The 27,237-nt window shown below is 48.6% G+C and overlaps 1 protein-coding gene across 1 annotated transcript in view; it reads left to right on the top strand.

The window, feature by feature from the left end:
• LOC146300497 (dynein axonemal heavy chain 11) overlaps positions 1–26,912 on the top strand; it is a 39,921-nt gene extending 13,009 nt beyond the window's left edge. Inside the window, exons 34-81 of the mRNA XM_084702985.1 lie at positions 100–216; positions 452–590; positions 677–769; positions 849–1,043; positions 1,144–1,221; positions 1,333–1,465; positions 1,637–1,764; positions 2,096–2,244; positions 2,773–2,923; positions 3,050–3,181; positions 3,274–3,447; positions 4,094–4,298; positions 4,482–4,647; positions 4,752–4,854; positions 4,972–5,211; positions 5,401–5,562; positions 5,718–5,911; positions 6,646–6,808; positions 7,518–7,641; positions 8,184–8,326; positions 8,916–9,077; positions 10,713–10,946; positions 11,283–11,429; positions 11,626–11,739; positions 11,871–12,014; positions 12,354–12,536; positions 12,979–13,080; positions 13,184–13,318; positions 14,943–15,116; positions 15,672–15,907; positions 16,365–16,487; positions 18,273–18,477; positions 18,648–18,812; positions 19,170–19,310; positions 19,611–19,781; positions 20,190–20,312; positions 20,622–20,815; positions 21,047–21,195; positions 21,365–21,492; positions 22,119–22,346; positions 22,666–22,857; positions 23,899–24,018; positions 24,712–24,954; positions 25,099–25,281; positions 25,442–25,557; positions 25,667–25,779; positions 26,176–26,316; positions 26,548–26,912. Of these exons, the coding sequence (XP_084559111.1) occupies positions 100–216; positions 452–590; positions 677–769; positions 849–1,043; positions 1,144–1,221; positions 1,333–1,465; positions 1,637–1,764; positions 2,096–2,244; positions 2,773–2,923; positions 3,050–3,181; positions 3,274–3,447; positions 4,094–4,298; positions 4,482–4,647; positions 4,752–4,854; positions 4,972–5,211; positions 5,401–5,562; positions 5,718–5,911; positions 6,646–6,808; positions 7,518–7,641; positions 8,184–8,326; positions 8,916–9,077; positions 10,713–10,946; positions 11,283–11,429; positions 11,626–11,739; positions 11,871–12,014; positions 12,354–12,536; positions 12,979–13,080; positions 13,184–13,318; positions 14,943–15,116; positions 15,672–15,907; positions 16,365–16,487; positions 18,273–18,477; positions 18,648–18,812; positions 19,170–19,310; positions 19,611–19,781; positions 20,190–20,312; positions 20,622–20,815; positions 21,047–21,195; positions 21,365–21,492; positions 22,119–22,346; positions 22,666–22,857; positions 23,899–24,018; positions 24,712–24,954; positions 25,099–25,281; positions 25,442–25,557; positions 25,667–25,779; positions 26,176–26,316; positions 26,548–26,795 (7,603 nt within the window). The 3' untranslated portion in view covers positions 26,796–26,912. The remainder of the gene's footprint in view (positions 1–99; positions 217–451; positions 591–676; positions 770–848; positions 1,044–1,143; positions 1,222–1,332; positions 1,466–1,636; positions 1,765–2,095; positions 2,245–2,772; positions 2,924–3,049; positions 3,182–3,273; positions 3,448–4,093; positions 4,299–4,481; positions 4,648–4,751; positions 4,855–4,971; positions 5,212–5,400; positions 5,563–5,717; positions 5,912–6,645; positions 6,809–7,517; positions 7,642–8,183; positions 8,327–8,915; positions 9,078–10,712; positions 10,947–11,282; positions 11,430–11,625; positions 11,740–11,870; positions 12,015–12,353; positions 12,537–12,978; positions 13,081–13,183; positions 13,319–14,942; positions 15,117–15,671; positions 15,908–16,364; positions 16,488–18,272; positions 18,478–18,647; positions 18,813–19,169; positions 19,311–19,610; positions 19,782–20,189; positions 20,313–20,621; positions 20,816–21,046; positions 21,196–21,364; positions 21,493–22,118; positions 22,347–22,665; positions 22,858–23,898; positions 24,019–24,711; positions 24,955–25,098; positions 25,282–25,441; positions 25,558–25,666; positions 25,780–26,175; positions 26,317–26,547) is intronic.
• Positions 26,913–27,237: the final 325 nt, after the last annotated feature.

Here is a 27,237-nt window from a genome sequence, read left to right as displayed (position 1 = left end):
ACATAGATATAATTTAGTTTAAATATTTTTAATTAGAAATTATAAAAATAATTTATTGTGCGTGCAAAATTTTTCTTTGACCTTCTCTTTCCATCTCAGGTTCATGTTCCTTGAGGAGGACATCGTTTTAAAACCATCTGTGGGGATCTTCATCACGATGAACCCTGGCTATGCCGGCCGGACAGAGCTTCCTGAGAACCTCAAGGCTCTCTTCAGGTGAGCCCCACTTGAAGAGAGCTTGAACGTGGGACACATTTGTAGGCCCACACCAAAAACAGGGTATATGAACATTACTCTGTAAAGGTCCCATATGCAAATCCGTTCAGGTCTTAAAGAACCATCTAAAATACAAAATAGTACATATTATATTTGGAAATGTCTGTCTTGAATCTTTGTCAGAAGGTTTTCCTCTTTTAAAAAGACTTGTTCGTTCTCTGTGGCCTGTTTTTAGACCTTGTGCCATGGTGGTCCCTGACATTGAGCTCATCTGTGAGATCATGCTGGTGGCAGAGGGCTTCCTGAGTGCCAAGCTCCTAGCCAGGAAGTTCATCACCCTCTACACACTCTGCAGAGAACTTCTCTCCAAACAGGTCAGGAAAAAGATGCCAGATTAGGCTGTCTTAAATGTTGGAACAGGTGTCGATGTTCACGACCATCTGAACCTGACATATCTTAGGACCACTATGATTGGGGTCTGCGTGCCGTGAAGTCGGTCCTGGTGGTTGCTGGTGCTCTGAAAAGAGGGGACAAGACCAGACCAGAGGATCAGGTGAGCAACTGAACCATTTCCTCACAAACTTAATAGAACTTCCTGTCCCTGGGAGGTCCTAACAGAAGCTCATTCCCAGGTGCTGATGCGAGCTCTGAGGGACTTCAACATGCCTAAGATCGTCACTGAGGACGTAGCCATCTTCATGGGGCTCATGGGAGACCTGTTCCCGGGTCTGGTGGTGCAGAGGAAGAGGGACCCAGAGTTTGAACAGGCGGTCCGACAGGCAACCCTGGAGCTGAGGCTGCAGCCCGAGGAGACCTTCATCCTAAAGGTTAGATGAAGCTCCACCATGAAGATCCAGGTGAATGGTTAGACGATTGTCAGTCCTGGATGAGGGCCACTCGGTGAGACTGTTTCGCTGGTCTTCTCAGGTGGTTCAGCTGGAGGAGCTCATGGCTGTTCGTCATTCAGTCTTTGTGGTGGGAAACGCAGGGACTGGGAAGAGCCAGGTAACACAGAGGGAATGTTAACGACACGCTGCCTGATGATAATATATTATGTCAACTGACGTGTGTCAAAGTCAAGATCAAATTGATGCGGAGGGATTTGTGTTTGGATAGATATTGAGGACGTTGAATAAAACCTATTTGAACCTGAAGAGAAAGCCAGTCTGGAATGATTTGAATCCAAAGGCAGTGGACACCGATGAGCTTTTTGGCTTCATCCATCCTGCAACCAGAGAGTGGAAGGATGGTAACCATTTTTCAGTCGAATTAGACACCAGATTAAAAAATGACTAAACAAATGTCAAGAAAAAAAACATACAAAAAAAGGTTTTGATTTACGTATGGCCACGTATAGTAACCGTCCCAAAATGACCAATTTTCTTTACTGACGCTGAATGAACATGTCATCCTGTATCAGGTCTGCTGTCATCGCTGATGAGAGAGCAGTCTAACGCCTCACACCCCGGGCCCAAGTGGATTGTTTTGGACGGGGACATTGATCCCATGTGGATTGAATCTCTCAACACGGTGATGGACGACAACAAGGTATCCTCCTTCCCGGTCATCTAAACGTTGAACATGCTGCGCTGACGTGCAGAACATGCCAGAACAGATCTGTCTTGTTTTGATATGTCGTCTCAGAATCTCTCCCTTTACCACCTCAGCAATAAAGTAAATCAAGTAATTAAAAGAAACAAATAAATACAAATTAAATTACTCAGCCTCTTCCCATTTCATTTGTTATCTAGAAAAAAAACGTTAGCAAGTTTGAACAGTCTTTCCATCAAAACATTTTGCTCATAGTTTTGATTGGTCTGGGAACATTCAGTCACTATTTCAGCGATCGTGTCATTTCACGCGATTCCTCCTGTGGCAGGTCCTGACTCTAGCCAGTAATGAGCGCGTGCCTTTGACCCCGTCCATGAGGCTGGTGTTTGAGATCAGTCACCTGAGAACGGCCACGCCGGCCACCGTGTCCAGGGGAGGGATCCTCTACGTCAACCCCCAGGACCTGGGCTGGAACCCGTGAGTTTCACACAGCCTCACAGAGACGTCAGGTGGAGTCAGGTGGCTGAGCGGTGAGGGAATCGGGCTGGTAATCGGAAGGTTGCTGGATCGATTCCCAGCCGTGTCAATGATGTTGTGTCCCTGAGCAAGGCACTTCACCCTACTTTCCTCGGGGGAATGTCGCTGTACTTACTGTAAGTTGCTCTGGATAAGAGCGTCTGCTAAATGTAATATCACACTGTGGAAATATACACACCGTATAGTCAATACCAAATTTTGATTTTCATCCAGCAGATTATGATTAAAAAAATCTTTAATTTACTTTTTTTGCTGACAAATTCAAGGTTAAAACATATTTAGCAGACCCATTTATCCAAAGCGACAGGTGGAATTTGAACCCAACCTCTTGATTTGCACTCAAATGCTCCACCACTAATCTCCACCCTCCCCTAATAAAGAGTTATGTACAGTACTCAGATGTGACCAGTGTGAAATATGACCTCTGAGAGGCGCTGTCATGTTTGAGAGGCTCTGCCTTCTGTCCAGGTATGTCACCAGCTGGATCGACTCGAGGGCTCGTCAGACCGAGAGAGCGCACCTCACCATTCTGTTTGACAAGTACGTTCCTCGCTGCGTGGAACAGATGAGGAGCACTTTCAAGACCATCACGCCCATCCCAGAGAACACGATGATCCAGGTTCCCGATCGCCCCCTTTCTCTCTGACTCCACGCACGCACACACTTCAAAACACACAGATTGGGGAAATGCGATGGGATTGAGAAAACAGATTGAGCTCCCTCGTGTCTTTTCCGCCTCTGCTAGACTCTCTGTACGTTGTTGGACTGCCTTCTGACACCAGAGAACATTCCCTGTGACTCTCCTCGAGAGCTCTACGACACCTACTTCACCTTCGCTTGCATCTGGGCCTTCGGAGGGGCGCTGTATCAAGATCAGGTATGGGGCCGTCAGACTGCTTTCACACTGGGATGTCGCTTGTGTTCATTGTGCTGGTGCAGAGATGTCAGGCAGACAAACTGTGTCCTCAGCTGTATGACTACCGGGCTGAGTTCAGCCAGTGGTGGGTCAAGGAGATGAAGGCCGTAAAGCTGCCCGCCCAGGGGACCGTGTTTGACTACTTCCTGGACCCAGTGACCAGGCGCTTCCTGCCCTGGAGCCACAGGGTCCCGGTCTTCCACACGGAGCCCCATACTCCGCTACAGGTGACACCTCCCCTACCTCACACGCAGTTACTGTGTTTTATTTAAAAAAGCTCCCCTACCTCTCACACCGTTACTGTGTCTCACCCCCCAAAAAAGTGTGTCATCAAAATTATAGCACAAACATGAAAACTTTTCCAACAAGGTCGAAAACACGCATCGCAGGAAGCGTCGTTTTCTTTGGGAAACAATTGCATGTCGCGAACAATCCGTCGTTTTAAAAATGGTAGGGGATGCCTGAGTGAACATAATGAGAGGGGGCAAATACACACATCAAGCAGGTCATTGCGGGGGTTCCAGGATTTCAGAAAGCCTTGCCACTGTGTCTGATTACTGTCTAGTGCACCACCTACCAGAATGTGTGGGGGTAAAGGCACAGGCTCAGTACCTCTGCATCTCACCCACTCGCTTTTGTCTTCCCTTAGGCACTTGTCTACAGCTGCTACTGTTCCAAAGACTTCTTGCTGAGCCATAATTAGTGGGGTTTTGTTCCAAGCTAATGATGCTATTATGACAGACTCTTGGCGCTGAACAGAGGAAATATAAGAAATGAAACATTAGGAACAATTCACTGGGCACACGCGTCTGTCAATAAATCGCAAGCCATAATCACGGTTCGTGTTTCTCCCCGCGGTTTCCGTGGCGGCAGGCAGTCCTGGTCCACACCTCGGAGACGGTGTGTCTGCGGTTCTTCGTGGACCTGTTGCTGGACAGGGGCCAACCCCTGATGTTGGTGGGGAACGCAGGAGTGGGGAAGAGTGCCCTGGTCAGAGACAAGCTGGACGGCCTACCAGACACCTTCATGACCGCCAAAGTGCCCTTCAACTATTACACCACTTCCCTCATGCTGCAGAGTGAGTGTGTGTGCGGGCGTGCAGTTAGTGCGCGCGTGTGTGTGTGCGCGGGTAGAGAGAAGGTTTGTAATCCATGGCGAATCATATCCTTCACTGACTTGATCTAAACAGTAGCACCATCTACTGGTAATACTTGGAGAGCATTAACTGTGTCGTTTGGTCATTCATATTTGATTTTCTCAGCGATCTTGGAGAGGCCGTTGGAGAAGAGGGCAGGCAGGAACTTTGCCCCTCCAGGAAACAGGAAGTTGATCTACTTCCTGGATGACATGAACATGCCGGCTGTGGACAGTTACGGGACAGTTCAGCCTCACACGCTTATACGCCAGCACCTGGACTACCAGCACTGGTGATGGCCATGAACCACAACACACAGTACTGTAAACAGACAATAAGTGGATGTGTTTTGACCTGTCATAATCTGGACGATTGGGTTCCATATCACACTCTCAGGTATGACAGACAGAGGTTGTCCTTGAAGGAGATCCAAAACACGCAATATGTCGCCTGTATGAATCCAACAGCAGGAAGCTTCAACATCAACCCCAGACTACAGGTGCTCAACAGTTCCAGTTCCCCCAGTTCAAAGTGTTGAAATCCGTTTCGGGAAAAACCAGGACGGCCCCCATATTGCGAAATCATGCTGAAGCTCTCTCTAATCTCCTTCCCTCAGAGACATTTCTCAGTGTTCGCTGTAAACTTCCCGTCTGCTGATGCCCTGGAGTCCATCTACAGCCAGGTTCTGAGTGGCCACCTACAGCAGCAGCCCTTCAGCCCCGCGGTTCTGAAGACCGGCCCGGCAGCGGTCAAGGCTGCCATCGCCCTCCACCGCAAGATGGCCCACAACTTCCTGCCCACGGCCATCAAGTTCCACTACATATTCAACCTCAGGGATCTGTCCAATGTCTTCCAGGTGGTTCAGATAGAGAGCTCTTGAAACAATGTATCTGCAGATACAGTATGCATGAGGGACAAAGTCCAACCCCCACCCCACCCCATTCTCACTTGTTTAAAGAAAAACTGTCCTACCCTCATTTGAAAACAAACCTATGGCCTTGGTATGTACGGTTTGTTATATAAATATGGGTAACGTGTGTTCCAGGGCCTCCTATTCTCTGGAGCAGAGACCGTGAGACATGGTATGGACCTGGCTCTGCTCTGGCTCCATGAGTCCAGCAGGGTGTACTCAGACAGACTGGTGGAGCCCAAAGACCTGCAACTCTTCCACAAGCTCCAGCTGGACACCCTGCATGAGAACTTCGAGGTGCCGTCAACACGCTTCCTCCTCTCAAGCATGCACACACCACACAGATGCTTATCCTTCACGCTCACTCACTGTGGGTTCCACCATGCCACCAGCTTCAGACGGCCCGGACCCTGTTTGAGCGACGTCCCTGTGTGCTAACTGTGTGTTTCCAGGAAGTGGAGGAGCAGGAAGTCTTGCGACAGCCCCTCGTGTTTTGCCACTTTGCCCTGGGGGCGGGAGAGACGCGCTACGCGGCCGTCAGAGACTGGGCCGTGCTCAGGAGACTCCTCAATGAGGCGCTGGACAGCTACAACGAGCTCAACGCCGCCATGGACCTGGTGTTGTTTGAGGACGCCATGCAGCATGTGTGAGTAAAGGGTCAAGGGAGTCAAGGGATCCATTATCGACCATTTAAAACTCTTCAATGTTCCGGACCCAATTATCGGTCAAGACCGTTTCTTCCGTCCAATGAAGAAAAATAGGATAGAATACAAAAATGATCCTACTTTAATATTAAAATATGAAAAGACTCTATGCGTAGTATATATATCTTGTGCAGCATCAAACTTGACATTTCTCTATTGTACGTGGTCGGACGGTCAATAATGGAACCCTCATGGCTAAGTGCCAGAATTAAAGAATTAGTATTCCTCAAACTGTCACGATTGGAGTTTTAAGACAGAACGTTTTGATCTAGATCTGTACAGTTTCATATCTACATATGAAAGTATGATGCTGCAACTAAACATTTTTGGTTTGTATTATGTTAAAAAATACAATAACAATCTTGACGAGTGTCGAGAGCTTGCCGGTCAGTAATGGATCTCTTTACGCTTAAGGGTTGGGAGGGTTTAGTTCAAGTTCAAGTCTTTTATTTGTCAGGTACACAGAACAACACGAGGTCAGACAGGGCACTGAAATTCTCAAGACAAGACAACGCAAGCACCTGGCAAAACATAACATATAAGTACACAGAACACAATTGACATCTATGCTGAGCTTAAATAAGTTTAGTTCGAAGGAGCATATCCTGGATCAGTGGAGTGTAGCTCAAGTCCAGTGAGGTCCGACTAACCGTGGTTGTGCTGGTGGTGATGGCAGATGTAGGATCAGCCGTGTCCTGCAGTGTCCCCGCGGTCACGCGCTGCTTGTCGGGGTGGGGGGAAGCGGGAAGCAGAGCCTCACTCGCCTGGCGGCCTTCCTGTCCTCGGTGGACGTGTTCCAGATCAGCCTGAGCAAGACCTACAGCATGCAGGACCTGAAGGTACAGCCAAGCCCTGCCTCCCTTAGACTGAGAGAACCTGGCCGGGTCTTGGCTGGCTTGATTTGTTTCACAGGTCCTAATTGAGATTGTCTTTGACTATGGAAATCCCAAATGCATTATTGGTAATTGCGCGCATGATCATTTGTTAATCTGATTCAAATTATGTGTGAAATAGATTAACTATTGATATTGTGTTTTAGTTTAAAGACATGTGTATATGTGATAAGAGGTAGATAACTTGCAGGTCCGTAATTTGAATAACAAGATTTACTAATTGGGTATTTTTGTAAATCCCTCATCCAATGTTGATCCTTTAGCTTTTGTCACTGGCTGCTCACTACCAAAGAAGTATAATTCAAAATGACTGTGATTAATTAACTAAGATCGAAGTTTCTTTAGACAACATTTCCCAGATCAATATCTCTAATAGTCTCCTGCAGGATATTGATCTAATTTAGTGGTATTCACCCTCTCCAGTGACTCATGAAGGAACAATTGTCAGGTGCTATTAAAGAGGCCGGGAAAATATTTCAATACCTCATTGATGAGGAAGGCCTTATCCATTTAATCATCTGCTTAAAGATCCCAGAGTTCTCACTGAGTTTGCGCCATTCAATTGATCGCACCTCAACTACTCCTCAATGGGTGCTGTGTTGAACCAATGGTGCTCTATACAGTGCATGTGCCACATCTGAGTGTTTGTGTGCAGGTGGATCTGGCTGGTCTGTACTTCAAGACAGGTGTGAAGAACCAGCCCACAGCTTTGCTCCTGACCGATGCCCAGATACCCGACGAGCACTTCCTGGTTGTCATTAACGACCTGCTGGCTTCAGGTATCACATGAGGGGGGAAGCCATGAACACACACACACACAAACACACATGTGCCCACACACACCGTATAACGACTGAGGTGTGAGACCCGATGGAGATGTTAAGGACCTTAATGAGAGCTGCAGTTGGAAAGTTTGGATGCAGCATCTCAGCTCTTGGGGGTTCACTGCTTGCCCCCTCTACCTCCCTCTTCCCCTCTCCCCATCCTCTCATCCCTCCATCACCCCACCTCCCCATCCCCCATCCCCTTTATCCCTCCATCCCCTCCATTCCTCCATCCTCTTATCCCTCCATCCCCTCCATTCCTCCATCCCCTCCATTCCCCCATCCCCTCTATCCCTCCATCCCCTCCATTCCTCCATCCTCTCATCCCTCCATCCCCCCCTCTCCCCATCCTCTCATTCCCGCATCCCTTCTATCCCTCCATCACCCCATCTCCCCATCCTCTCATCCCGCCATCCCCTCCGTTCCTCCATCCCCTCCATTCTTCCATCCCCCCATCACTCCCTCCCCACCGCCCCCCTCTCCCCATCCCTCTCCAGGAGAGATCCCGGAGCTCTTCAGTGAGGAGGAGATGGAGGGCATCGTTGCCGGGGTGAAGCCTGCGGTCCGGGGCCTGGGCCTGCAGGACAGCAGGGAGAACTGCTGGAGGTTCTTCATCAACCGCGTCCGGCTACAGCTCAAGGTCACGCATGTCAAAGAATTGACACCGTTCAGCACTCTCTCCATTTTCTCCCTTTCAAATGTCGTTGCTGCGTTGGAGAGGCCGATCGACAGAGCCTGTTATAACATGTGGCTTGTTGAGAACATGGCAGGTCTTGACCGGGCCAGACAGACACTCATGGAGGAAGGAGAGAGGGGGGGAGGGGGGCTGGAGGAAGAAGAGGTTTTGTGTCAGTGCACATGTGCCCTGTCCATCTGATGCGTGGGTTAGACCTTCTGGTGCAGCCTCCGTCTGCTAGGTCCAACAGTGGGCCTCGGCGTGCCAGAGACCCTCCACGACGGCAGTGGCGAGCGGGTGCATAGAAGAGACCTGCCAGTTGGTTTTGGACCATTTCTGGTCTAAAAACTGGGTGTTTGGGTTTGCACGCGTACGTTTGGCAGCGCTTTCCCACCCCCCCACCCCCCTTCCTCGCACGTCTGTGTTTGTGTACGGGCACATATGTGTGTTGGGTGGGTGTTGCCAGCGCGGCCAGTCTGGCACGCTCGTCCTCCCCCCACCGTCTCCCAGAGCTGTGTGACGGTGTTGTGATTCTCTGCTTCCTGCTCCGCAGGTGGTCCTGTGTCTGTCTCCAGTGGGTTGTGGGCTGAGGGTCCGGGCGCGTCGCTTCCCCGCCCTGGTCCACTGCACCACGGTGGACTGGTTCCACCTGTGGCCCGCGGAGGCCCTGCGCTCCGTCAGCCACAGGTTCATCCAGGAGATTGAGGGCATCCAGGTGAGGGCTTCCCAATCTGGTCTGGTTCTGAACCGTGTCATCTAACTCGTATTGCTTGGTACCAGTGGGCTTGTCTCACTGGTATTAATCAAATCCTTCACAACTGATGCGACCTGGCCCCCTCATCATCTCCTCTCTGCTATGAGATGGTGATTCGTGCAAGGAATATTTCCTGGATTGGAGCTATGTTATGGCCATGATAAAGACAAATTCAAAAACATACCTACGCAATATACAAAAACAACAGTTGACACCGTCCTATGTTTGGGGATGTCCTTCCTAATGAGACTCCAAGAGAGGAAGACTTAGTTAGTTAGACTTTTAATGAACATCTTGTAATGACCAGAGTGCAGCTGTATTACCTTTGCCATAGATCCCTCATCGTTAGTTCTCCTCTGAGGTGCTGATGCATCGCTGATCACATGCCCGGAGACGAGCGAACACTGCAGACGTATCGTTGTTGTCCCTTGCGGCAGTGGAACGATCGCTACCCAGGATCATTTATGTTAATGAGAGTGGAGTGATTAATAAGCGTCATGACGACCCTCTCAGAAGGCACAGCTGTCACCGCCAGGAAGTGCCGTCACTTGCTGCGGTGGCCGCGTGCCAGCATAGCAAACTAGGACTTTCTCGATGCATGCGTGTGTGTTTGTGTGTCGTGTGTGCGCGTGTTTGTTGAGGTGTGTGTTTGTCATATGTACACTTTGATTTACCGTTGGTCCAGAGTATGTTACATCTGTCGCATGGTGTATCCATAACAAGACATGATTGATTGCACTTTACCAGCTAACATAGATAGCACTAGCTTAAAATTACGTTGGGGTGTATTTATCAATAAAATATACTATATGGAAATGTGCCTTGTATGAGGGGTTGAAAACATTAAATCACTATTTGTGAAAAATTATGTCCAAAGCAATCAATATTCTACAAAAAATCCCAGATTGTTTATCTTATTAAAGTAGCGGGCTGACAACAAATGAAATGGTCATCTATTTGAAGTTAGAAATGCACAACCGACAAATAGCTGATGCTCAAGTAAATCAAATCAATGAGAACTTTGCTCGCATCTCAACTCCACGCGCACGCTTTGTCAAAAAGTATAATGTCAGGTCTTAATTAATAATGATTTTATTTCCTTGCTGGATTCTTGATCGTTAACAATGGTTTTTATGTGAGTTATGTTCATGTTTGATCCCTGTTTTCTATGCTCGTTTGTTTCTGCATTAATTGATCCTTTACCAGTATGATTAATAAGACGCCATGTCATCGAGCACCTTATGATAAATACTAGAGCAGCGTCGTGGCACAGCTCCGACAGAGAACAGAGAAAGTTGGAGAGCATGAGGTATAACGTGAACCATGATCCTGCTTTCCAAGCTGCATGTCAGCGGCCTAAACACATTATTTTAACAGTGGTTTCAAAGCCTAATCATTCCTGCCAGCTGCACCAAAAATTTCAGATTGAGTAAGTCGAAGCTAGCCAAGTAAAATGGCAAAACTTGTAGATTAATTCAGAATTTATGAAGATAATATTTCAGGCTCCATCAGCTTGCCATGTTAAACTCCACTCAATCCAGAGCGCCCTGTGCCCCCCCCCCCCCCTCTTCCCCGCACCTCTGCTTATTTTTACAGCCCGCCGTCCAGGAATCCATCAGTCTTTTCATGGCCTACGTTCACACCAGTGTCAACCGGGCAAGTGAAAAATACCGGCGCAATGAGCAGAGGTACAATTACACCACCCCCAAGAGTTTTCTCCAGCAAATCACCCTGTACGCAAACCTGCTGGCCAAGAGTCGGACTCACCTCCAGAGCAAGATGAACCGGCTCGTCAGCGGCCTTCAGAAGCTCCAGACCACTGCCTCCCAGGTAGGGGATCCAGCTTTATGTCGCAGGGTTAATATCGAGAACCAGCCGAGCTCAAGGCTGAGGCACGAGATTAGCAATGCCTTCAGTCATAGACTACTGCATACTGTACATGTGAAATGTCCCCTCTGCCCATCTCTGATGGAACACTCATGAATCTTGGATGTAAATCACGTTTTTTATCGCTCCGCCACAGATAGCTATGACACGTCGTTTCCGTTAGGCTGTATACATATTTATATAGACATTTTCCGTTCACGTGGTGAATTGCATGCTGAACTCGTGGACCAGCGTCGTCTGAGGCAATCTGTAGGACTGTGTCTGTGTTCCTGACTTCAGGTTGAGGACCTGAAATCCAAACTGGCGTCTCAGGAAGCGGACCTCACCGTGAAGAACCAGGACGCTGCGGCTTTGATCGCAAAGATAGGCCTTCAGACGGAGAGGGTCAGCCGCAAGAGAGAGGCCGCAGATGTGGAGGCGCAGAAGGTGAGCCTCTCCACCAACCACAGCAGCAGGGGTTGCACAGACCACCCGCCCTTTTCCCATTTGAAGATACCATTGCGCTATTATGATAGCCACGATACGATATGACGATATGACGATATTATTGCTGCCGACTGATTCTGTTGAGAGGATTGAGGCAGGATACTATGAGGATATGTCTGCTGTGTGTGTTATGCAGGTGGCTGTCATCCAGGCAGAGGTGTCTCTGAAGCAGCAGGACTGTGAAACAGACCTGGCCAAGGCAGAGCCGGCTCTGGAAGCTGCAACAGCAGCCCTGGACACCCTCAACAAGGTCCTCTCCTGCTCCCCTAAGAAAACCAGCCAGTCCAACCCCAGCCTGAGCGATTCACATGGCCTGCTCCCAGTGTGTCAAAACACTCTTTTACTAAGGTGATTTGATTTGTTTACTGTTCCCATCTCCAGGTGAACCTGACGGAGTTGAAGACGTTCCCCAACCCCCCCGCGGCGGTGATCAACGTGGCGGCGGCGGTGATGGTTCTGCTGGCGCCGCGCGGCCGGGTGCCCAAGGAGCGGAGCTGGAAGGCTGCGAGGGCCTTCATGGGCAAGGTTAGCCTGTCAGCGTGTCAATGACTGATTGATGCCATTCTCGTCTGGGCGGGCCTTGACCCCGTGACCCCTCCTGGCTCGTCTCCATACACTGTTACTGGCTAGAGGGCTGTATGAATATGCTGGCTGACGAGGGGTGCGGGCTGGGTGCTGTATGGAAGCCACAGATCCCCCACAATATACAGCAGGAAACGATAACAAATATGAAGAAAAAATAGATGTGTTTTAGCATGTTTAGGTGAATACGTCTAAAACTAAAGCTACATTTGTCATTGAATGTCAATACGTCTGCCTTCCCAGCATCTTTATTGAGCCACTCTGTCTTCTTCCTGTCGCCAGGTGGATGACTTCCTGCTGGCGTTGGTGTCGTACGACAAGGAGCACATCCCCGAGTCCTGCCTCAGCGTAGTGAAGCAGGAGTACCTGAGGAAGCCAGAGTTCCACCCCGACCTGGTCAGAACCAAGTCCACTGCCGCGGCTGGCCTCTGTGCCTGGGCCTTAAACATCGTCAGATACTACGAGGTCTGACAGCACATTTATGGACTTTTTTGTTTGTTGTCATTCTGGACATAGATTGAGCTAAATGGCGATATTTTTTGACTGTTATTTGTCATTGTGCTTACATTGTTTTATCAATTAAGTGTACTTACATTTACATTTAGTCATTTAGCAGACGCTCTTATCCAGAGCGACTTACAGTAAGTACAGGGACATTCCCCCGAGGCAAGTAGGATGAAGTGCCTTGCCCAAGGACACAATGTCATTTGGCTCGGCCGCGATTCGAACTGGCGACCTTTAGATTACTAGCCCGATTCCCTAACCGCTCAGCCACCTGACTCCCCTACTTATGTATTACTTAAATGTTTTGGAAGTCTGTGTAGTGCACAAACACTTCGGAAAGCATGCATAATTCCCGGCATGCTGTGTGAGTATGTTTTAGTTGCTCAGTGTATTGTATCTGCAGGTTTACTGCGACGTAGCACCCAAACGGCAAGCTTTGTCCCAAGCTAACACAGAGCTGGAGACTGCAACGGTCAAACTGCTGGCTGTGCAGAAGAAACTAGAAGTAAGTGTGAATGTGAACCGTGTTTGAAACGAAAACATTGGAAATGTCCTCCAAAGCGAGTCTCTGCAGTGTCTCCCTGTGTTGGTGTGGTGTTGGTCTGCAGGACTTGGATGAAAACCTCCAAAGCCTCACGGCACAGTTTGAGAAGGCCGCTGCTGAGAAGCTTCGCTGCCAGGAGGAAGTGACCCGCACCAACCAGACTATTGAGCTGGCCAACCGGCTGGTGAAGGGTCTAGAGGTATGGGGGGACAGAGAGAGAAAAGAGATGGCGAAAGAGATGGCAAAAAGAGAGATAGATAGATAGATAGATAGAAAGGGGGTGGGGGGAGGCGAGAGAGAGAGAAAGAAAGAAAGGAGAGTGAGTGATAGAGAAAAAGAGGGAGGAGAGATAACGAGAGATGGAAAGGGAGAAAACAACATGGCGAAAGAGGGACAGAGGGCCTTGGAGAGGGGTGGAGAAGGGGCGTTCAGAGTGGCCCCGACCTGGCGCTGGGTGACCGGTGGATAGTGAGGTGTGCGTGGAGAGGCGGTGTTGACGGAGCTGCATCACTAACCAGGCCAGAGATCTGTGATCCCCAGGCCCGGCCCTGGCTGTGTGTGGTGTGAGTGGAGCTTCTCCCTGCTCTGGCTAAGCAGTGTGTCGGCGATGTAGGAGGCAGGTACGGAAGTACGTTGGAAGCGCGACTGTCTGTCTGGCGCACGTCCAGGTGGAGAATGGAAGAGAGATGGCAGGATGGCAATGCAAACAGAACACTCAAGCTGGGCAGCAGACTGGTCTGGGAAAGAGACTGCGAGCGTTCATGGTTGGGTGGCTGTACTGTTCTGGTTCCACAGACGAAATAAGCACACTGAAATCCTTTTGTTCTCTGCAATTTTTATTGTATTCATCCTAATGGTCTGTCCAGTAGTTAAGCAAAATTGTGGGTAGATTAGAAAGAATTATAATTGTTTATTTTGTCTTTTATCCCTTCAAATCTGGCTGAAGTGGAACTGTTTTTCTCTATGGTCTAAGATTTAAGTGGTTCTCTGTGTTTTTGTAATGCATGATTACATTAGTCATTGTTTTTTCATTGCCCATTTTATACGTTTGACTTTCTTATTCTGAGAAATAAATGTGGCTTGCATGAGACAGCTTGGCTTTTAAACACATCAAGATGAATGTTTTGTCTTTATGGCATTGACCTGGAAGCAATAGTGTTTAGTCTAATAAATCAGACCGTCTATATTTAATCATTAACTTACCTCAAAGCCTCAACAGCTGTTGGAAATTAAAAACACTTCACCCCAGACTGAGTGATATTACAGGCAATCCATAATGCATTAGGGTAAAATTATAGTGATTTTTAACTGTCTGGGAATTTAGTATGCGGCAAATTCTGGTACCACAGCCTCTTGTGAGGAAATGCCAAACATGATTTATTGTTGTTGGGCTGTCATAGTCATATTAGTGAGGGCTTAAAAAGACGCCAAATTGATACTGAGTAAATATGCAGCCCAAACTTTCAAAGCTACTTTAGAGAAATTGGAGATGTATACTGTACTGCTTCCCATTCTTATAGTTTTTGCAGTAGATGTGGGGAAGACTGTCCTCATGCATCAGTCCTGATTAAAGGGCTAACCTATTTTGACGCTCAGGAAATACACAGTCACTGTGCTCTGCAAATCACAAAGGGTGCTGCACATGCGAAGAAGGCACTGTCCTCACACCAGGCATGTGCAGTTTGACAGTTGTGGTGGACATGTGTGTTTCATAAAGGCTCAACCAGCATAGCATTCTTTGGGTTTTTTCCTGATTGGTTTACATTTCTGGTGAGGTTGTGGTACTGCAGCTGACCCTCTGTTGTTGTGTGTGTGTCCTGCAGTCAGAGAAGGAGCGCTGGTCCCTGGCCATGGTCCAGTACGAGGCGCAGCAGGAGACCCTCTGTGGAGATGTGCTCCTCACGGCGGCGTACGTCTCCTACGTGGGCTACTTCACCCTCTCTTACCGGCAGGAACTCCTCCGCGATGCCTGGATCCCCTTCCTCCGCTCTCAGAAGGCAAGATTCCCCAGGGCCTACCCAGGGTCTACCTAGAGCCTACCCAGGGTCGATCCCGACACGACCCAGAGTCTTCCCAGGGCCTCCCTAGGGTCTATCCAAGCCCTACCCAAGGCCTACCCAGGGACTATGCAGGGTCTCCCCAGGGCCTCCCCAGGGTCTCCCCAGGGCCTCCCCAGGGCCTATCCAGGGTCTATCCAGGGTCTATCCAGGGTCTATCCAAGCCCCACCCAAGGCCTACCCAGGGACTATCCAGGGCCTCCCCAAGGTCTCCCCAGGGCCTCCCCAAGGTCTCCCCAGGGCCTCCCCAGGGTATATCCAGGGTCTACCCAGGGCATTTCCAGGGGCTGTAGACATGTAGACCTGTTGATGAGTTTAGATCATCCTGCCATCCCTATATTAGATGGATACTGTACAGTGACCATAGAGACTGAACACTTAACACGGATACTGAACCCTGACCATACATTCTGTACACTGAACATTAAACATGGATCTTTTACACTGAACATATACACTATACAGTGACACCCCTTCCCCCTCTGTCTGTTCCAGACCCCCATCCCACTGACAGAAGGCCTGGACCCCGTCCTCATGCTCACAGACGACGCCACCGTGGCTGCCTGGCATAACCAGGGCCTGCCGGGAGATAGGATGTCCATGGAGAACGCTGCCATCCTGACCACCAGCGAGCGCTGGCCACTCATGGTCGACCCCCAGCAGCAGGGCATCAAGTGGATCCGTAACCGGTGTGGGCCGGGCCTGAGGGTGGTGCAGCTTGGACAGAAGGGGTGAGAACCCCCCCCCCCCCCCCCTTCTTCCTTTTTTCCCAACCGATGAGAGAACTGATGCAATGTAGAGGGAGACGTGGAGCGAATTAGGGAAACAGATGGTAACGTTTGTGTAATTCCTTTAGAAAGCTGTTGTTGAGCATGAATAATTAGCGCTAAGCATATGCTCCATGGATATGTTCCAGCAAAAACATCGGGATATGGAATCACAGGAAATCAGAATGTATTTGTCAGGGAGGTTCAGTTGTCAAATGCCATTTGCTAATAGTTTGTCATGCTCAATCTTCTTGTCTGAGGACTGTAAAGGAAAAGTTATTATAGGCTAAGTATATATGAGAGAGTAATGTATAAGTTACAAAAGAGAGTTGGACTTGAGACACCGACAGTCATGCTCAGTAAAATATACTATGATATATATATTATGATCCAGTCCTTGAAATCTCTCTGTTATTCCCAGCTACTTGGAGGTGATTGAATATGCCTTGGCGTGTGGTGAGACTGTTCTGATTGAGAACCTGAAGGAAAAGGTGGACCCAGTTCTGGAACCTCTGCTTTGCAGAAACACCATCAGGAGAGGGAGGTTTGTATGCAAGAAACCCATTCCATGAAACCGAACAAAACTATAAACTTGTTTTAGTCTGTGAGTCAACAAGGGTAGGGTTTGTCGGTTGAGGTTTTGTATTATTGCTATACTGTCCATACATACGGTGATTACCACAAGCCGTTTTTCTCTGTGGTGTACTAATAACCGGTATTCTCCGTCAGAACATTCCGAATCGACCTGCGGTTTGCCGACTATATCCCTTTTGATACACATGTCAATGTGGCCCCAGCATGTCTAAATGCTAGCCTGATGTAGGAGACAATGGGAGAGGATTTGCCTGATGGTTGGGTCTTGCTGAGCACCAGAGCACCGGAGACACATGACTGAATGCTGTATGATTGCCTGCTCTTTAGGTTATAGATGGATTTGTTGTGCATGTTGAGAACCCCAGAGGCAGACATATTGATTGGCCTCTCAAAGCCCCGGTGATAGATGTATATTTGTGTGCAGATATGCTTTATGTGTGTTGAATTCTGAGCAGTTGTTCCTAACGCCAAGGATTGTGGGCAGCGCCTATGGTTTTTAAGGACGTTGTCTATTTCTCACTAAAGAGGAGAACAACACGTTAAAGTCCTTGCGCTTAATCATTTAATCATTACTTTGTATCAAACTCCAGCAGGCTCAAGTGGTGATTATGATATATGTAAATGGTGCTTCTCTGTTGCATTATATTTACAATCAGAAAAGCATTTCATGAAAATGGTCTTATTATGGAGTCCCGTAAAGGGATGTTTTATGGACGGATATCTAAGACAGTCTAAAACACTGATCTGCACCTCCTCAGCATATGTCCTATTGAATCAGTCCAACAACAATATTAATTTATCAGAGCAACACAGTTGTTTGTGATTATCGTTGATGAATTATTTCTGACATTCCCCTTAATGAAAAACACATTACTTTGAACAAATTCCATAAAGTGGTTACTAACAGCTGAACAATTGGAAAATGAAAATACCATACTGTAAATCGACAATGCTTACAACCACATTGAACACTCCTTCCTTCGAATTCCTTCCTTGTTTTCTCTACCGGAGTGTGAATATTGAACATCTGAGGGGACGTTCTCTGAACTCCTCCTGGAGTCCTGTCTGTCGACCCGTGACACCTCATTGTGGTAAATCTGATTATAAGTTCATCCCTTGTACATGACCCGCGCACATGCTTCTGCCTTTGATTAATACTGCCTGCTGCGGCCGCCATGATGGATCTGGTGAAGCTCCACAGCTGAAGTTCATTAATAATTGGAATGTTGTAGAGTGTGAAGTAATGAATACTAATTATTCCTTTCATGGCTGATGGAGGACTACCAGCCAATCCATCAGCAGGGACTTTAATTTGGTGGAGTAATGGTTCTATCAATAGTACATTAATTCCGGCTTGTGAAGATATAGAGTTGAACCAGACCCAAGCCATGAGGAACCTGTGCTGTGAAATTGGGGCCTTGTCTGACACCGGAGGGGTAATTAGAGAAAAATGAAAAGCCACCGGGTTTGTCAAACCACTGCTGATTTAATTGAAATGCAGGAGCAGAGAACTATTGGCCGCTGTGCAGATAATCTTTCAGATGTTATTCAAGATTTTTTGTTCTCAGTTAACATTTGGAGCCAATGTTTCACCTCAAAAGGGCGGTGTGCCAAGACTTGGTAGATGTTTGTTGGTAGTACTACAGGACAACTAGGAACTGGAAATATTGGTTCTGGGTATACAGTAAGCATACAGTACAATGTATTCAATGTCCTGGTTTGCACTTGCATGCAGGTACATACGGATTGGGGGTAAGGAGTGTGAATACAACAGCCATTTCCGGCTCCTCCTCCACACCAAGCTAGCCAATCCCCACTTCCCCCCGGAGCTGCAGGCTCAGATGACCCTCATCAACTTCACAGTGACCCCTGCAGGCCTGGAGGAGCAACTCCTGGGCCAGGTGGTCACCAGAGAAAGACCAGACCTGGAGAACCTGAAGGTAAACCTAGCGCTTCACCATCTGGGACCATTTTTTTTTTTTTTTTTATCAAATACCCTCACACAAGGAATGATACGGCCTTGAATGGGAAGTTAGTCCCTGTGCATAGCATGCAAGTTGCTGTGGATGTGAGCGGGCCCTTTGGTGACGTGTTCTCCACGGGTTCCCAGCTGGAGCTGACCACGCAGCAGAACCTCTTCAAGATCCAGCTGAAGAGCCTGGAGGACGAGCTCCTGAGCCGTCTCTCCGCAGCGCAGGGCAACTTCCTGGGAGACCTCGCCCTGGTGGAGCAGCTGGAGGGCACCAAGGCTACAGCGGCCCACATCCACCGCAAGGTGAGGCCTGCGACCGCAGGGTCCTTCCCGCAACGGGCCTACTTCCTGAACCAGACCCTGTCCCTAGAACGGAAAGCGGTGAGGGAAATGACTGCTGCCTTAAGCGGCGTCCATCAAGATAAGTCCTCGGCTTGATTGTTGATTTGAGAGTTCAACAATAAGCATCCCTCAAGTGTTGGAGGGTCTCATCAAGTAAAATAAAATAAAAAGAAGACGGAAAAAAATGCTTCCTTTTCATTGGATGAACTCCAAACGATGTGTGCTTAAGGACACGTGTAATGCGAGGGGTGGGGGTGGGGGGGCGATCTGGAGCGTGACTGAAAGGCTCATAGCTCACGGCGTTTGCGGCACGCACAGGTGGTGGAGGCCAGGGAGAACGAGACAGAGATCAACGAGGCTCGAGAGCTCTACCGCCCAGCGGCTGAGAGAGCGTCACTCCTCTACTTCATCATCAACGACCTCCACAAGATCAACCCCATGTACCAGTTCTCCCTCAAGGTGAGCCCTTTGACCAGCGCCTGAGTTCAGCTTTGTGCTTCAGATGTGCTATACAACTGCTAAGATGTAGCATGTTGCATCTTATTGTTACATTATGACATTAATACCGAATATAGTATACACAAACATTATACGGTCAGTCTTTGTCAAATTTTTGGTCAATTTACTTTGGATATAAGGTTCAGAAGCCATTTTCTCCTCACGTATCTCTTTAGGCCTTAGGGTGCCACCTGTATCAGTACTACACCAAACCCCTTTCACGGTGTCCTATGTGTTTCTTCCTCCCGGTGTCTGTTGTAGACATTCAACACTGTGTTCCACAAAGCCATGGGCCAGGCGGCGTGGAACGAAGAAGTGAGGGCAAGGGTTCTCTCCCTGACTGAGGCCATCACCTACTCAGTATTCCTGCACACCAGCCTGGGCCTGTTTGAGAGAGACAAGTTAACCTTCTTGTCACACACCGCCTTCCAGGTACGTGGCCCCGGGGGGCCGCCCCGAAGGTGGGCCGCCCTGTCATCCTCATCAATCAAAGCATTTTTCTGCCCCCACATTAACTTCAATTAAAACCAGTCAGCGGGCCCACACGCTCCTATTGATTAGCTCTCCCACCTGGCCTCCTGACTGCAATGCAGCCAGTTGTCTCTGACAGGGGGGTGTGTTTTGATGGCATTATGCAAGTATCTGTCAGGGCACCAACTGTTTTCGTCTCAGTTCTAGTTATCCTCCAGGGGCTGTCCTTCATCTGGCCCTGCCACCCCCTGCTTCCGAGAGCTTGCTAACTCAATGTGTGCTCTCACTGTAACACAGTACCTTTTATAAACAACGCTACATGGAACTGTGCTGACTAACTACAACCCGGGTTGTTTTCCCGCTGGCCAGATTCTCCTCACGAGGGGTCTGGTTGACGCGCAGGAGATGGACTTCCTGTTGCGTCTCCCCGTGGAGCCAAGCAGATCCAGCCCAGTGTCCTTTCTCTCCCCTCAGGCCTGGGGGGCTGTCAGGGTGAGTCTTATTCACTCAGCCATGACCGGAGCTCCGTGTGTGTGTGTGTGTGTGTGTGTCAGAGACAGAACCGATAACTACTTTCTCTGAGATGAGAGTGATGGTTTTCAACGACCTTGTAGGGGCTCCTCCACAAGCTACTTATTCTCTCTGCGTGTGCCTGTTGATTTAGAGGCTATCGTAGCTCACCGCATCGCATAAGTGACGAGTCGGTACCTTGTCGTTTGAGAGAATGAAAGTGTAAAAGTGTGAAAGTGTGTGTGTTTGAGAGATAAATAGAGACGTGAGGAGATCCGTTGACATTCTCAGACCATCTCGGCCCTGGAGGGCTTCCGGGGGCTGGATCGAGACATCGAGGGCTCTGCCAAACGCTGGAGGAAGCTGGTGGAGTCTGAGTTTCCTGAGAGGGAGAGGTTTCCTCAGGAGTGGAAGAGCAAAAGCTCCCTGCAAAAACTTCTCATTCTGAGGGCTGTCCGCCCCGACAGAATGACCTACGCCCTCAGGTCAGGTCAGGTTTTCATTTTTCATCCAAAAGGAGCAAGTTCTTCATTTAACAAACACTTTCCTCCAAAGCGACATACAAATAGTGCATATACTGTGTCGTCAGTACAGCAGCTCAGGATTAGTAGTATTACTAAAACGGCAATTAACGGTGTTACCAGAGGATAGACGTTAGACAGACATATCAAACACCCTGGGGAGCATCATTCCGTAAGCCTGTGCTACGTCGACAGGAACTTTGTGGAGGAGAGTTTGGGTGTTCGGTACGTGGAAACGGCTCGGATGGAGTTTGACAAGACGTTCGAGGAGAGCAGCCCCTCCACCCCTGTATTCTTCATTCTGTCTCCTGGAGTCGACCCTCTGCATGCCGTGGAGAAACTAGGTACGGCCTCGCAGAAAACGCCCCCAAAACAAACATACTAACAAACCAAAGTATTCAAATGAGCTGAGGTACGATAGGCAGTAATATACCATTTTGTTTGTATTTCTCTGGACATGCCACTGGTACAGTATAGTGTACACAGTGTTTACCAATGCCTTGGCTGTTTCAGGGTTGAGGCTGGGCTTCTCCATCGACCAGGGAACTGTGCACAACGTGTCTCTGGGCCAGGGTCAGGAGGAGGTGGCCCAGAGGGCCCTGGAGAAGGCCTCACAGCTGGGCCACTGGGTCATTCTGCAGGTAGGACACCTGCCGGGGTACAAGAGAGCTGCTTGAGGGAAGCCAGGAGGCTCATGCAGAGAAACAGCCCGTCATTGTTGTAGTCGAGCACCTGATTCGACAATTACCTCACCTCCTGAGCTGGGGAAACAAAGTCAATTTGGTTTAATCAAATCCATGATGAGGTAAATCAGCTACGTTAGTGAGAGGCTGGAAATGAGGCCTGGAGCTATTCCTGGCTTACAGAGACATATGGTACGGTAGGTGCTTGGTTCTTTTATATATGCTCTACAGTGTTCTTTTCATGCAAAAGATTCCCTGATAATCACACATACGGTAAATACAAATGAAGATTCACAGGCACAAACAAGGTTTATGCCAGTACACAACTATCACAGCTGTTGAACAGTAGGTCTGTTGGTGTACTGTTCTCCAAACAGCAAACATCACCAAACACCTTGTTTGTGCATCGCAGGAGTTAGGGTTGTGATGGTCTTTTGAAGTTCCTGTGTTTAATTATTCCTTTTTTTACAGTTTTTGATTATGTTTTTTATGAAACAGTATTCTCCTGCGTCAGCATCGTGCTTGACCTTTAAAGGTATGTTTCGATTGGTCAGAGGTCTGACCTGGTGTTTGTGTTTGGTCAGAACGTGCACCTGGTGGCTGGCTGGCTGCCCACTCTGGAGGGTCTGTTGGAGAGCACAGGGCTGGACTGTCACCCTAACTACCGGGTGTTCATGAGCGGAGAGCCTGCGCCCAGTCCGGAGCAGCACGTCATCCCCCGAGGCATCCTGGAGAACGCCATCAAGATCACCAACGAGCCGCCCACGGGCATGCACGCCAGCCTGCATGCTGCCCTTCATGGCTTCTCTCAAGTGAGGAGGGCGACGAGGGCCTGGTGGCTGGAAACCTGTGTTATGATTCCATTTTTTCTTTTTTTTAACTAAATTTTAGTTTTTTTGTTGTTGTACAATGTACAGTAAAAAGAATTGGTGAACTAATAATGTTTTTGTTTTTATACAATTTTATTTGTATAGCCCATTTTACAAGCAGTGTCACAGATGGCTTAAGATTTTTTTTTATGAGTGGGATTTCACCTTCCGTGCAGGTTACTCTGCTTTAGCTGGTATGTTGCTAATTATTGGGTGTAACTCATGAAAGTATGAAGTGATTCAAGTCGGATCTCTCCCGCAGGACACTCTGGAAATGTGCTCCAGGGAGCAGGAGTTTAACGGCCTCTTCTTCTCCCTGTGCTACTTCCACGCCTGTGTCACCGAGAGGCGCAAGTTTGGGCCTCAGGGCTGGAACCGCAGCTACCCCTTCAACACCGGGGACCTGGCCATCTCTGTCAACGTGCTCTACAACTATCTGGAGGCCAACACCAAGGTAGGATTCTGCCTAGTTAGCAACGAGGCAGTTACTTATTTGCCCAGTTCCCAAACGAGGACTCTGCCCAGTTATCTCTGCCAAGCTACCAAAGTAGCAGTTATATTCAAACCAAGACTAAAAAGGTTCTTATTATACGTGTTGTGTTCTAGTCCACCTCTATTTGAGCTGTGTACAAGGAAAAACTGTTGTAGAATTTGGAGATTCAGACAGCGATAACGAATTATCCTACACTTTCTCCCATTATGTAGAAGTCTTTTGTTCTGCCGATAAGCGTGACAAATGTTTGATCCTTATCATATTTTCATGCGTACAGCCACCAACACCTTACCTATAATTTTACTTAATTTGAGAGAGACAAAGAATCCATTCTGATCCCGTTGCGCCCCTCAGAACTCCTAATGTGTTTCTCCTTTCGCTCCTATTACTCTGGTCACAACCAATTATGTCTCCAGGGTATTCTACCCTCCAAAAACGAATGTCCTTCATTATGTTAACCAAACAGTAACCTGTATGTACGTATACACTGAATTCATTAGGGGGGCAATGAAGCGTTCTCCTAAATGTAATTACATGCAGCTGATGTGACAGTTCACAACATTGCATAAGTGATCACTGCAATTAGAGATGATGAAGGAAGCAATTTGCTAAACAATGCAGGTACAAATGATTGCGCGCCTCTGTCTTTTGTCGTTTTTTCCCCCATATTCTTTTTCTTCCTCCTTCACCCTGGTCGGATCGCGACCTCCCGCAGAGAACGCGACGCTTCTTTCGGGAAATGGCGCAAAGCATGTCACAAAACATCCCTCTAACTTAATCTCATTTGAGTCCGAACGACACGCTGTAAGAATGCTCCAATCATAATGAGAAACGACTGGAGAACAGGTGATCATAGATGTTCACTCGGATGTATGCGGCGACAATACATTGTACGACTTTGTTCGTAGATGTCTAACTTGCACAATAATGAATATGTCAGCAGATACGTCATGGGTAACTGGACCATAGCCTTATGTTCTGTGTTGTGTGTTGTGTCCCAAGGTCCCTTGGGAGGATCTGTGCTACCTGTTTGGGGAGATCCTGTACGGAGGACACATCACAGACGACTGGGACCGACGACTGTGTCGCACCTTCCTACAAGAGTACATGCATCCCAACATGGTGTGGGAAAGCTTGCCATAGGCCTCCAGTCTTCTGTAGACAGTACTTTATTGTCATTGCAGACATTTTGGTTTTTCAAGCAAACAATCACGTGGTTACTTTTATGTAGGCACTACAGTATGTATATACACTATATTCATTTTTTAGACTGTTTCATTTTTACTGACCGATAATATAAAGCTCAATGAGAAGCCCATTGTATTGCTGTGTACCATAGTGAAAGGGTGCCCTCTTGAGATGTCGGTACAAAACTACAGTTTATCTTCCTTGTCACGAGCCACTTAGTCAGGTTTCCATTCTTAGAGAAGAAGAGAATTATCCGGTGAACAATCACTCATACAGAGCTCGGTAAAAAAAAAAAAAAAGTTTCCCCAACGTGAGACTTCAACCTTGGCAGAAACTCCCTCACCTGCCTGGTCCAGCTCCTCTCTGACTCCCAGGGTCCCACTTGGCCCGGCCTAGCAGTCATCCACCACTGTTTCTCCTTCTGCACATCCACATGTGCCCACCTCTGTCTATTATATTGAGTAAAAGCTTGGTGCCATTCTGTTCCAAGCAAAGCTCTGTAAAATGCACCTAAACCATACTTTTGGTTGAGGGCATTCTAGAACTTATTGTATAGACGATTGGTCTCTTGTAAACTCCTTCGCAGACATGTTTGTTTGAGAAGACTGTGCCCTGTTCTTCCTGTAGTTTGAAGGTGAGCTCTTTCTAAGCCCTGGTTTCCTGGCTCCTCCGTACATGGACTACAACGGTTACCACAGTTACGTGGACGACAAGCTTCCGCCGGAGAACCCAGTCCTGTACGGCCTGCACCCCAACGCTGAGCTGGACTTCCTGACGGTCACCTCACACTGCCTCTTCAGGACGCTGCTGGAACTGCAGCCCCAGCACTGCTCTGTTGGAGAGGGGGCTGCGCAAAGCTCAGAGGAGAAGGTATCAGAGATTACAGACCCAGTCTTGAATATCCACACAATACCAGCCGAGCGGCCAACAGTAGAACAAATCGAACCTCACCAACCATCACCATCTTAACAGCTTGACCATTCCAAACCTTTATTCCGCACTTCTGTTCTGCAGGTGAAGCAGGTGCTGGACGAGATGTTGGAGAAGCTTCCGGAGGAGTACAACATGGCCGACGTGATGGCCAAGACGCCCGAGCGAAGCCCCTACATCCTGGTGTGCTTCCAGGAGTGCGACCGCATGAACGTGCTGCTGGAGGAAGTACGACGCTCTCTGAAGGAGCTGGACCTGGGGCTGAAGGTAAGAGAACCCAGCCAGGTCATTCGAGCACTTCAACTCCAAACGCTTAAATATGTATTTTTTACTCTTTTTTGGGGGGGGGGTCTCATATTAAACTTTTATCAGATGCACAAGTCTCTGAGGCATGTGTTGCATGATGGGAGATGTGTTTTGTGTTCAGGGAGAGCTGACCATTTCCTCCAACATGGAGACTCTCCAGTCAGCCCTGTTCTACAACACGGTCCCGGAATCCTGGGCCCGGCTAGCCTACCCCTCCACCAACACACTTGCACAATGGTAACTAACGGAGCCCATGAACTATGGTGTGGTAGTAAAACACCTCAACAGGGGGAGCTTCCTGGGTTTCGGAGGAATGTTTACGGTGTGCCGTTCATGTTTGCTGCAGGTTCAGTGACGTCCTCTGTCGCTGTCGTGAGCTCGACTCTTGGAGCCAGGATCTGGTTCTGCCTGCTGTGGTCTGGCTGTCTGGGTTTTTCAACCCCCAGTCCTTTCTCACCGGTGAACATACACACACACACACACACACACACACACACTTATACTCACGCATACACACACACACACACTTACAGCTGTGTTGGAGTTTTGTTGAGGCTGCGCAAAGGCTGTGTTTGGACTGTGTAGAGGCTGTATAGAGGCTGTGTTTGGACTGTGTAGAGGCTGTGTGGAGGCTGTGTTTGGACTGTGTGGAGGCTGTGTTTGGACTGTGTAGAGGCTGTGTTTGGACTGTGTAGAGGCTGTATAGAGGCTGTGTTTGGACTGTGTAGAGGCTGTGTGGAGGCTGTGTTTGGACTGTGTAGAGGCTGTGTTTGGACTGTGTAGAGGCTGTGTGGAGGCTATGTTGGGACTGTTTAGAGGCTGTTTTCAGGCGTTGACCTGGAAACATGTGTTCAGCTGTCATGCAAAGCATCGCTCGTAAAAACCAGTGGCCCCTGGACAAGATGGCGCTGACCGTGGATGTCACCAAGAAGAGCAGGGAGGACTACGGCCACCCACCCAGGGAAGGAGCCTATATCCATGGCCTGTACATGGAGGGTGAGAGCCTGGCTGGTCAAAACCTGACCGCCATCAATCCCTTCGCATCCTAATGTATTGATCTGTATGTCTGTGAAACCAGAGGAGATTACGTTTCTGCTCTATTAGGTAATGAAACCTTTACTAGTGTATTTAACACACAGCCTTATGAACTCCTCTCTCTCTGTCTCTCTGTCTCTCTGTCTGTCTCTCTGTCTCTCTGTCTCTCTCTCTCTCTCTCTTTCCCCCCAGGTGCCAGGTGGGACACCCAGGCGGGGGTGATCTCTGAGGCCGTGCTGAGGGAGCTGACCCCGGCCATGCCGGTGCTCTACGTCAAGGCGGTGCCCTCGGAGCAGCTGGAGCTGAGGAACACGTACGAGTGCCCTGTGTACCGCACCAAGCTCCGTGGAGCCAGCTACGTGTGGACCCTCCACCTCCGGACCAAGCAGCCCCCTGCAAAGTGGGTCATGGCTGGGGTGGCGCTGCTGTTGTCTGTGTGAGGAGGGGCCGCAGTCCCCCGCCCTTCCTGGTCAGGAGGGTAGTGGGGACTCATTTGGTCAAACGGACAATGCTGATTCTGTTTTGTTTTTTTGTGTGTCAAATCTTCTCTTAGTAATTCAGGGTGGATGTGTGACTGGTAGGGGCTGTTTGGCTGTAAAGATGTTTTGGAATTATATTTTGTATTACCCAATTTTCTGAAAGGCAATGTATTATGGTATCAACAGTGCAGTTTTGTGAGGATGGAAAACAAATCAGTGTTATATGTTTGAAAAGTATTACTCCCTATGGTCATGTAGGCTACTGCACGTCCAGGGAATAAATGATGAACAAACTTGAATACGCTGTGGCTATCAGTGTGTTGTGAGGGGAGGAAGGGATGTGTGTGGACAGAAACATGTGTGTGTGTGAAACTGTGTCAATCCTTTCCCCTGAGACTATGCG

The sequence above is a fragment of the Hypomesus nipponensis genome, chromosome 2, assembly GCF_054491055.1.
Source record: "Hypomesus nipponensis isolate SF chromosome 2, ASM5449105v1, whole genome shotgun sequence".
Lineage (NCBI taxonomy): Eukaryota > Metazoa > Chordata > Actinopteri > Osmeriformes > Osmeridae > Hypomesus > Hypomesus nipponensis.
Note: the sequence above shows the minus strand (reverse complement) of the source record. Positions and strands in the feature narration are given on the sequence as shown.